This window comes from Gavialis gangeticus, unplaced genomic scaffold (assembly GCF_001723915.1).
Source record: "Gavialis gangeticus isolate Ggan-Ray unplaced genomic scaffold, GavGan_comp1, whole genome shotgun sequence".
NCBI classification, from domain to species: Eukaryota; Metazoa; Chordata; order Crocodylia; family Gavialidae; genus Gavialis; species Gavialis gangeticus.
The window spans coordinates 45060765-45072725 of NW_017729027.1; the positions used below are offsets into that span (position 1 = coordinate 45060765).

The window sequence follows — 11961 nt, forward strand, 5'->3', positions numbered from 1 at the left end:
TCCCGTCCCGTCCCGCCCCGCCCTTCAGCAAGACTGGTCACTGGTGGGGCACGTGTCCCCCGTGACTAAGGTGGCACCCATGACTTGATCAAATAAAAGTTACAGAACAAAGAAGGGCAAGAAAAGAGAAAGCAGGATATTTTCTATCCTCCTGAATTCTTGTGACAATGGCTCACGTTACAAAGCTTAGCAAAGTGCAGAGAAACAATTACTAGAGAAAGAAAATGAACAATAAATCACATGAAGGCTATTCCCACAAATTCTCATTTTGAACCTTTTCATTAAGTCAGCTTCAGAAAGCTCCATGTAACTGCAGGGCATGGTGAAAGACAGATGTTTCTGTTAAGATTTAAGTCTCAAAGATCTATGAACTCTAAGGTTAGGCCAGTAAGCCAAACAGTGATGGACTGCTGACCCTCAAATTCCCTTCTGTCCTGTAGCTGAGGCTTTTTGTTCTATTTTGCTTTTTTCTTGTTGTTTTGTGTAATGTGGGAACTCTGCATTATTTACTAGATTTGTTTTGACCTAGAATGGTTGTTAGTGACAGAAGCAGTATGGGTATATTAAGGAGGCAGGAGACCTACTGAGCCACACAGAAGCAAAACTTCTGCCTGAAACCCAAGATTCCTGCACCCTGATTACTAGGGGTATGCGATACAGGTCGTATTCCATTTGGATTTGGCCCGAATCAGGGACAGTGGTTTGATTAGTTGATTCGGATCACTGTTCCAATTCGATTTAGCTGAATCCGAATCTGAAGATTCGATGCTGATTCAGAGAATCAGCGATTTGGCCATAGACACAGCTTTAAATGTTTTTTCTACATACTTCAAGGTACCAGGTACAGCTCATGAATGCTGAGATCCTGGACAGATGGATCTTCCCACAGGAAAGGGGGGGGCCCCTCATGCGCTCAGCGGCAGACCTGGAAGTGGACTGGAAATACTTCTGGTCCACTGCCAACCATTTTGGGGGACCCCCCTGCACCCCTCCAGCTTGGTGATCAGCTGTGAGGGGACCCCAGGTTCCCCCCCAGACCCAGGAAGCACCAGTCATCAAGCCAGGGGGACATGGGGTGACCCCCCTAGCATGTTCCCCGGTGGACCCGGAAGTGGATCAGAAGTGTTTCTGGTCCACTTCTGGGTCTGCTGCCAAGAGTGCTGGGGACCCCCCTGCACTTCTGTGGGACGCTCCATCCACCCTGCCATTGCAGCATTCACGAATCATCTGGTACCAAGGTATGTAGAAAAAATGTTTAAAGCTGTGTCTATGACCGAATCATCGAATCTTTCTGAATTGATTTGGAGGGTTCCACTTCGATTTGGAGAGATTAGAGGGTCTCCTGATTCGATTCAGACTCAGAGATTTAGCCACCGAATCAGGCCAAATCTTATCAGCGACTGAAGCTTCTCACAGCCTTACTGTTTACTGCTTGCTGATTTTCTGCAAGTACCTTCTTCCTCTGCCAGCGCTTGTGTCTGAATTCAAGACTCACCCCTTAATATACTTAGTACCTCGTAAGTTCTAGAAGTTAGATGACAATTTAAAGGGAAAAAGAGGCAAAACTAAGCTAAGTTCAACGTGTAGCAAAAGTGGAAAATTAACAGGAAAAAATCCAAACAACTAAAAACCATGTTTCTTAGAATTCTTTGGATTTTAAGGTTTAAATTCTATCAACCATTATTTAAAAATGCTGTTCCATGGTAAAATATGCAAATAAAATTACAGAAGCATTTACCTCCACAGAATGGGTCTCAGTACTGATTATAAAAATTTGTCCACCAGATGCTGCCCATATGGTCTCTTCCATCACAAGTAGGCTTCTGACTGGTAGAACCCCTAGCTTTACTACTTTTTGAGGTTCTGGGTTCCAGTTTCCATCTTTAACAAAGAAAAGAAGGAGGAAGAAACATTACACACAATAAAAAATGTATGTCTGGTTTTAAATATTCATCAAGAATATATGGCTCTGAAGACAATATGACTCACTCCAATGTGGCAGAGCTATCTATAAAAAATCCTAGCAGACAAACACAGAAGTCTAATATATGAATACCAATCTATCCAACTTGCACACATTTTTAGTAAAAAAAAGCCATTTCCTCGTATATACAGAATAAAGAGAATAACACTGCAGGTTCTGTATACTATATTCTTGATCATACCTATGCACACTGTCCCTTCAAATTACTTATACCTGCATAATACTACTGAAGTCTAATCAGATTGTACAGAAGTTACTCAAGGCATGATTTCTAGATTCAGTTGGCACAAGTTGAACATTAAGGGCTCCTATACACATGCATAATGCCCGCTGTGACGTGTTGGAGTATGGAAGCTGACTCATTCCAGCAGCTTTCTGCATCATGTGTATCAGCGTCTCCACACTGAAAAAATGGTGGCGGCGCACTTTGAAATAGAACACGTTCAATGAGCCCCGCTGCCATTTTTTCAGTGTGGGGACATGTGGGGACACTGATACACATCACATGCCGGCGCTTTTAATTAGCATGACTTGCTAATTAAAGTACCTGGTGCCACATCCCACAGCATGTATAAAAATGCATCTAAGATACTAAACCTGCAGCATCTTTCTGTTTGGTAATGATACATACGGGAAAGAAAAAAAAATAATTTGAACTTCAAAGTGAGGCTGCATTTGCAGAGATAGCAGGTAGAAAAAACTATTTAATTGTCAACAGAAAAAAATGTTTAGTTTCTTCAAGATGCTTTTAGTATAGATCCTCACACAGTCATTTTTATAGAGACACTTTTCAGAGGAGACCTCAATGTTAATCTCATCTTCCCTCCAACTAACTGAAGTCCTAAGTCTTAAAGCACTTATTTGGAATAATTTTATAGTACTATAGTTTCTGTGTTAAGAACCCACAGTTGGCCTTTCAACCTAGAAAGCCCCAAAGTTTAAAAATCAGCGATTCTCAACCAGGGTGCTCGGGCACCCTGGGGTGCCATCAGAACCTCTGAAAGGTGCCCCAAGAAGTTCAAGGACATATACAGATAACAGCATACTTGGGCTCCAGGTGTGAGAAGACAAGCAGGTAAAAAGCATGCTCATGCTCTCCCTGCATAGTTGAGCCCCTGCCCCCACTGCCTGGCCTTTCTGCACGGAGGTAAGCACTGTAATAAATAAATTAGGTTTTGAAATGGGGTGCCACTCAGTTCACAAAGGTTATGGAGAAGTGCCTTCACTCTACCAAGGACTGCCTCTAGCCGAAAAAGGTTGAAAACTCCTAGTTAGATGTATGAAGTGAAGATGAAGTGAAGTAGTCTATGACTTTTTTTTGTTTAACTAATGTCTGAATCGCATCTAAGTACCCATCTAAAACAAACTTGATGAAATGGACATTCTAGTAGCATCTTTAACTTGCAGAAGCATACAGTAATTTTAAGAGAAACTAGGTAGTTTCTTCTCATGCCCCATTTTCAGATTTAAAAAGAATTCACCCTGATTAAAAGACAGCTAGTACTGTAATTGGTGTGGACTGGACTTAACAGACCAAAATCAGATTACACCTGAAATAGCAGTAATACCATAAGCGTATCTTGCAGGCGCCTGCTACTGCTTACCAGTGCTACAGAACTCTTTGAAGTGCGGATTAAAGATTAAAGAAATCACAGCAATTGTTTTGTCCACGTTTTAGCTTTTAACAGCATGAACTTAGTTTGAATACATGTACGTGTTCCTTTGATAACAAATGTTTAATGACACAGAATTAAGTAATTATTCTAATACCTTTTCACACATAATTGGCTTATTCAATGCATACCTTTCAAATAACCATTTACACTCATTCAGTATATCACCCCACAATTCTGCACTATTGTCTGTTGTATCTTAATAACCGTATAAATAAAATTGCTTTTGCTCTTATGTGTAGTTGCCTTGAGGGGAAAAAAGTATTAAAAGGTGACTCCCTCACTTTCATATCCACTCTGTATAAGTTCCAGTAACAATAACCACTTTACTGTCAGAGACCCTGATTCATTCAACTTAAGCACCTTTTAAAACAAACTCTCATGAAAAGTACTCAGTCTGGGCAGCAGTGACTCTGTTTGTTATCCATTTACCTATTGCTTAATACAATGTGTCCAACAGTAACAGGTGAATTTATTATTATGCACATGCTTGTATGCTTTACTGTATAGAGACTCAAAAAATATTGGTACCTCTGATAGCATCAGTTATATAAATCTTCCTTGACATGTGCTTAGAATGAGATTCTAATTTTAAAAGTGCATTCATATAAATTACATTGTAAGTGCCATATTCATTGTGTCACAATGGTTTTCATAAATTCAGTATACAAGTTTCTAATTTCATCCCTGCAAGTTCTCCCAGCAATGTCAAAGTCAGCTTGTGTTCTTTCTGACTCGCACATTGCCATCAGTAATAAAGATGCTTCAGGCCAAGTGATGCCCTCATTGCAACAAAATTGTCCTTAATTTAAATGCTTAGGTGGAGATTACAGAAGTATAATTGAGGGCACAATTTGAAGGTAACAGGAGTGTGTAGAGTGGCCCTTCATTTGGAAGTCTTCTTATAATTTATTTCAATTATGTAAATCATATTAGAATCTAATGAACTATCCTAGAGCTATGTTGTCTCTTCAGGAGTAAGCGTAGTAAAAATAGTATAGGTTTGCTGTTTCCATTGCCTGAATTTAGACAGGGAGAAAGAAGCTGCCCTTCTTTCAAATACACTTTTTAGAAGTGAATCAGACAAATTCAAATAGATACTAAATAATTCACTGAATGACTCAATACCACTTCTCAGACTTAGGTTCAATGAATTCTCTATTTTGAATGCCTGAATTTGGTCAAAAGTATAATTGAAATGTATAATTAGTAACCTACAGTCTCTTATTTTAAATCATGATTTATTTTTAAACTTAATCATTTAGACCTTACCTAAAGTACACAAGAAAGCAATAAAACTATTTTTGCTCGCTCTCTTTATTGCAGGCATGAAAACACACCAATTTCAATAAAAGCCTGGCTTAGACACTGAATAGTTCAATAAAGGCATTGATAACCTAGAAGTCAGGTGCCTCCTTGATTAACATATCTAGGTGCCTGGCCCCTGGAATGTAATCCAGAACTCTTTGGCAAGTACAGTGCATAGGAAGAGCTAAACAACTGAGAAAAGAATCCAAAAGCTGACAAAGTTAATCAAGGAGTCATCTAAAACTAGCCAGGAGACAGATAAGGCTGACATCCTGCATAGCTTTGTAGCTTGGATACCTAACTCAAGGCTTCAGGGAGATCTTTTCCTATGTGGGATTCACACACTGGAATCCTCTCCAAAGATACGTGCATGCAGTCTTACTCTTTTTTTGTCTAAAGAGGGGCAGTGATGATGCCACACATCCTTTTTATAGGAGCCTGGTTGTTTGAGCACTCACCCAGGAATCAGGAGAAACCCAGGTTCGATTCTACCTCATTCTAACAGGGTTCAGTTCTATATCTACATGGAACCACTTTGAAATAAGTTATATGTACTGTTTGTCAACCTGGTTGTTGGTTATTGAGAGCTGTAAGAAAACAAGCAACACATGAAACAATGGCTCAAAAGATAAGAACTACAGCATACACTTAAGGACTCTTAAGTCAAACGAGAGGACTGCTGGCTCCAAGAAATCTAGCTCAACATTTTTTTTTTTTGCAGAGCCTACCAAACAGATTTAAGAAATTTGGTAAATGCCCCAAAATTGGATAGGGTGGGGGAAGAACCCTGGCTGGGTTCTAAAAAAAATGAACTCTCTAGAGAGCAGATAGTTTGGGGGAAGAAGTTTGGAGGGGCATTTCTTGGGGAGAATAAAGAACCTACTTCAGCTTCCAGCACGGAATGGTAAGCCCTTAAGTAAACAAGACATGCTTGAAGATGAGCATATAGACTATACTAAAATCCTATTTTCTAGATGCTTTGCTTCTGCTATTCAAGTAAACAATATTTTGATTTTAAGAATGCTCTCTGGTCACAGTGTTCTCCACTGGTCCATGACTTGAGGCAAAGAAACACAGGTGCAAAAATCTACAAGTCTCAGCCTAGTGTGAGCAAATAATTTGATTACGTCTCAAGAGACAAAGGAAAAAGGCCTGAAATGTAATGGGCTGCCCAGAAAATGAACAGCAGTGCAGTGAGCTCTACAAGAGTCACAGCACTACTTATGCTTAACGTTAGGTACATGATAAAATTGAAGCATGTACCTAACTACCCTGTTTAAACACACATGATCCTGCAGAAAGCTGTGAATTTGATCCAGTTTATGCTCTGTGGATTAAGGTCTTTGAAGTCAGTAGGAATATTTGCAGTGCATAAAGGGTCTTCATAAATCTTAGCACAATTGTCATCTTATGTTAGATTCTCCTTCACCGTAAAGGTATGGAGCTTCTAGCTCAATAGACCTATTAACACTTGAGCTTTCTAAACATTAGGGTAAATACATAAATACTGCAGATACGAGAACCAGCAATAGCTGCAAAATTAGAAACCAAATATAATATCTATCTATCTATACACACACACACACACACACACACACACACACACACACACACACACACATATCTATCTATATTTGGTTTCTAATTTTGCAGCCATTGCTGGTTCTCGTGTGTGTGTGTGTGTATCTTACAACACACACACACACACACACACACACACACACACGAGAGCTGTCCCTGGGGGGGGGGTGCAAATGAGGGCAACTGCCCCAGGCCCCGCGATTTGGGGGGCCCCACAGAGCCAGGTGGAATGGCCGTGGCTACTCTGCGCTGCCACTGGCTTCACATCGGGCCATTTAGCACCGCCCCCCATCACCGCCAGCTTCCTTGCGTCCAGGGGCGGGGCCCCGCACAGGCATTTCCCCCAGGACCCGCACCCTGCTCGGGTTGTCTCTGTTTGCACGCACACACACACACATATATATACATGCACACACGCGTGCACACACACACACACACACACACAATTATATCTTACTTTTTTGCTGTATATGAACACTACATCAAACTTCTGATATTTGAATTTATACTATTTAAAAGGCAAAAACCTAATTTTAAGCACTTATTATGTCAAGCCTTAATATGTTTCTATGCCTTCTGTAACCTACATTTTGTTAGCAGATACTTGGCTTAGTTCATGCCAAGACAATTTAGTTCATAACAGACAATATACTGCAATATTCTTATCAGCCTGTTTACATTTTGACATTAACAAACATTGCGAGCATATTGTACAGATCCACATATTTCAAGTTATTCAGTACTGTAAGCATACTACGAGTCCATGCTTTTGTTATATATTGCATATATTGTCAAATAAGCCATTTTTAGATAATCAGCAATGCTTTTATTCAACTCAAACATAATCAAGTTGTTGAAATCCTGGCAAAAATAAATGTTTTCCATCATCACTTCATAGAACAAAATACTGGGTATTTTATCTTGGTTATGTTATTCCCATATGATACTCTGCAGAAAATTAGTACCATTTAAGAGTTTGTATTTGCTGCTGTTTGTTGCTGTTGTATGAAACAGCCTGATTAAATATAATTTTCCCTATTAAAATACCCTTTTATAACTTGTATTAATTTCCTCGTGCTGTGTGTTCAATAGAGCTGGAATTAACATGCATCTTTTTATTTGGTGTATTTATTTATTTTTGCTCAGCAGCACTTTTGATGTTGCTAACAATGCTGCCAGCACAGCTCTGGGAATACTGTTGGTTAGTTTATTTGTGCAGTGAAGCACAAGCATCTTACATTGCTTGATACAGAAATAGTGGTTATTGATTTATTTAATTTTCTGAGGAGGAAAAGGTGGATTTAAAGGGGCGGGGGGAAGGGTTGCAAATAAACTGCATATTTACTATGACTTGGGGATAAGTTGGTGGACTCAATCCTGCCTCTCTATTTTTGGGTATAATGAGTGTCATCATGTAATGCTTTAGCAAACCCTATGGTGCATGCGCCCATGGGAGTACCACACCTATTTTCCAGGTGGGCTAGAAATGCCACCTATCAAAAGGATGCAGCCCTAACATAAAATCATAGGGCAAGACCTAGTCTACCAATTCACTTCCACTTTGTGTCAATTCTTGAAAGTCAGTTCTTGAATGTATATACTTTTGCAACATTAATAGTAGTCCTTCTACAAATACCATCTTAGCCTTACAAGTAAGTCACAAAACAAACAAACAAACAAACAGCGAGGAAGAGGAGCAGAACTCACCCACCTTTTGTTTCAACTGTTTTCAGGAGCTTGAACAGGTTAGAACAGAATTACACTTAGGGGACATAGGTCTACTTTCATGCCTAATCGGTGGAAGAGAATCTGGCTCATAAACTTTATCATTTCTGATCCTTTTAAGTCACCTACAAAGGTGGCATTGAAAATTTCTGCCTTATTTTAGATTTGCTAATTAAATATTTGTAGTAAGTATCAAGGTATTTCCTCCAGTCAATATAAGAAAATACCAACAAGAGCAGGAGCGCATGAAGATAACTGTATTTATTTATTTATTTTTTTTACAGTGCCCGTGCTGTCAATTCAGGGTTGTTCTTTGGATATAATTTTGTTCAGGGCAGGTTTCACTTTACACACAATGGGCTCTCCTCACTTCCATTTGGGCTAGGGGCAGACATTCAAAAAGCCTGATCCTGAACTGATTTAATCTTTGCAGTTAGCCTAACCTGGCAAGGCTAAATCAGTTTTGTAACCAAACAGACACCCCAGAAGTGCAAGCACATGTCTGCAGTGGCTCTGGCTAGAGGCCGGGGGGCACTAGAGCAGTGATCCCTTTGCTTCCACAGCATGGAGCTGAGGGGGACTTAGCAAGTCTCCAGCAGGAGTTCTAATAAGCCAAGCAGGGAATTGATAACAGTGTTTATCACCCAATTAAGAAAACAACAGAGGGACATCACCAGCTACTTGTTGATTTTACCTGTTGACTCAGCAGAGACCATAGCCAGCAAGTTGTCTGCTAGCTAATACACAGACACCTCCTCAGCAAGGCAGAGGGGAGGGGGAATTTCTGCTTAGCAAGGAGTGGTGAGGGGAGGGGGAATGCAGCCCAGAGTCTCTGGAGCTCCAGCCACAGAGCAGAGGGGAGGAGCCAGTTCCTGTGGAGCAGAGAACCCCGCCGAGCCCAGAGAGCATGCCAAGATGCTGGGGGCATCTGATTTATCTTAAACCAGGAAGGCATCTGGGACAGATGCTGCATAAACTGGTTTGAGCCAAATCTGTTAAGTCTGATACTACATTCAACCAGGTTTATCTCAAAGCAATTTCAGCCATTCTCAAACAGGTTTATGTGCACTGAATATCTATTCTGTTACAGGCTTAAACACGTTTCTGATCACTTAAACTGGTTTATGTGTAATGTCTGTCCCTAGCTTTAGAGGTTATTCCACAGTGAGACATTGCTATCTGGAAGCTCTTATAATTCTTTTAATTTAAAACTTTTATAATTCTTATAATGCTAGAAAAAGAACACAAGGCAGAGAGCTCAGGAGATTAAGTAATTTATATTAAATTAGCAATTAAACTGTTTTATATTTAAACCATTATTGGATAGAAACATTGAACCACACCCTGGGGCAAGTGCTCTAACAACCAAACTATGGCAGATAAGAGGCTATGCTCCCTCCTCTCCCGCCTCCAGTGGTTGCAAAGAAAGGAATAACCTCTCCTTGGTTTTTGATGGAAACAATTTAGAACCTATTTCCTGGAGAAGGTTCAGGGCTGTGAATCTCTTGTGCGATTCACACTAACGCTGCAACCCCACATTAAATATCTAAGTGCTAAAGAAGAACAGAGTTTAAAATATATCCAGATTTCAGTGTTACATATTGGCTGATCCTCTGCTCATCATACTGGCTGTGGTGGACCATTCTGAGGTGCAGCCATCCCCATGGATTGTACAGGGAGCCAAGGCCCTTAAATAAAAGGCTAAAGATTCCATTCTGAGGGCCAAGGCAGAAGCTAAGCATTGCATTGCTCAGTCCCACAGCAACTAAATCCATTTGCAGAGTTCACCTTACTCATTATTTAACCAAGCTTTCCTGCTCTCATTGCTGCTGCTCTTCTTGGAACTCCCTATATTGTGTCAGTATTTTTATGGCAATGAAGTGCCTGGAAAGGAATACAATATTCCAGATACAAATACACCTGCAATTTATAAAGACTGAGTGCTACCTCCTTTTCCTGAGAGGTTGTGCCTCTGTGAATGAATGACAAATATGCATTGACCTTTTTTGCTACCATGTCACATAGGAAACACATCTGCTTGGCTGTCCACAATTGTTAGAAAAAAGCATCAGACTTTTAAAAAGAAAAACATGGGCAAAACTACGTTTTCCTTAGCCTAATTCTGAGAAACAGCTGAACGATTTCGGGGTGAACTTTTATAAAATAATTCAGCCTGAGATAGCCATACAGCATGGGTCATTTTAGACAAAAGGGTTAACGTTTGGCAAAGTTATAAAATAAATGTATAGTCATATGAAGTAAAGTCCTGGACAACTTTAATGTGAGGTAGGTCTCCAAGTCCCAAGCACAACAGCACTGCTGTGTCTCTGCTTCTCTGTTTCCCAAATAATATTATGGTTGTGATCAGTACCGAGTTTTAATGTCTGCAGGATGCAACATTTAAGCTCTTCCATTGCTTTGTATATCAGTTCTGTTGCTACACATTTTTAAAACCAAGTAAAAAAAAAAAAAAAAAGAGAAGCCTGAGGCTCCAAACTACTCTGCTTTTATCTCACTTTTGGAACCAATGAGCTATTAAGAGAACCATATTTCTTTACTGTTTCACTGGGTTGCAACTATTAAGTCAAAAGATTTTGATAAGCTTGTTTAATTAAATAAAATATAATTTCCCTTACAGAAACATGCAAGAGAGTGAGTTTGGCTGTGAATCTCCAGTACTCCTTGTCACACAAGGGTATGCAACACTTTCAGTTGGCTAAACCTTTCCTTATTCATTTCTCTTGCTAGAAATATTTTGGAGCAAATAATGCTTCCCTTTCTGCACACAAAGGTAGACCTTTATGTAATACAAAAGGTACCTGCATAATCTGTATCATCTGGAGTTTTGTTTGTGCTGTCCCATCTGAAAACACTTAGGAAGGTGAGGACCATTTGTGGACCAGAAATAGAATGGGTCAGAACCTGATAGACCTGCGGCTACACACAGGCATTGTATCTCAGTGATTACACAAATCCATGTCCTATTCTGTCTTTAGGAGAGAGGGACAAGAGCTGAAGCTTTGAAGCTTACATGAAAAGTTCCCATCCTTCATACCATAGGACTCCTTGATACACTGTCCAACCATTTAGATTGCATACTGGGATTAATACTTGCCCTTCCACAAATGTCTTGCTATATAGCAAAGTGCTTCTATAAAAAAACAAAAAAAAAAAAAAAAAAGCATATTCTAGTTTACTTTTCCATCGTGCCTTCTTCTTTCGACATAGTTTCATAGTTAGTAGGGTCAGAAGAGACCTGAGCAGATCATCAAGTCCGACCCCCTGCCATGGCAGGAAAGAGTACTGGGGTCAAATGACCCAAGCAAGGTGATTGTCAAGCTTTGTCTTAAAGACCCCCAGGGTAGAAGCCAGCACCACTTTGCTTGGAAGTTGGTTCCAGATCCTAGCCGCCCTGACAGTGAAGTAGCGCCTCCTGATTCTAATCTGAATTTACCCTCTGCTAGCTTGTGACCATTATTTCTAGTGACTCCTGGTAGTGCTCGGGGGAACAGGGACTCTCCCAATGCCTGCTGGTCCCCTCTGACTGATTTGTAACAGGCCACTAGATCCCCCCTCAGCCTTCTCTTATAGAGGCTGAACAGGTTCAGGTCCCATAGCCTCTCATCATAGGGCCTGCCCTGCTGCCCCCGATCATGCAAATAGCCCTCCTCTGGACCCTCTCCATGTTGT

The 11961-nt window shown here is 40.3% G+C and overlaps 1 protein-coding gene across 4 annotated transcripts in view; it reads right to left on the reverse strand.

Annotated features, from left to right (window-relative positions):
• Nucleotides 1–11961, reverse strand: part of ARHGEF10 (Rho guanine nucleotide exchange factor 10) — a 272411-nt gene that overhangs the window by 54147 nt on the left and 206303 nt on the right. For all 4 annotated transcript variants that reach the window (XM_019520609.1, XM_019520611.1, XM_019520610.1 and 1 more), the window contains one exon: nt 1739–1881. In XM_019520609.1, coding sequence (XP_019376154.1) covers nt 1739–1881 — 143 coding nt within the window. The remainder of the gene's footprint in view (nt 1–1738; nt 1882–11961) is intronic.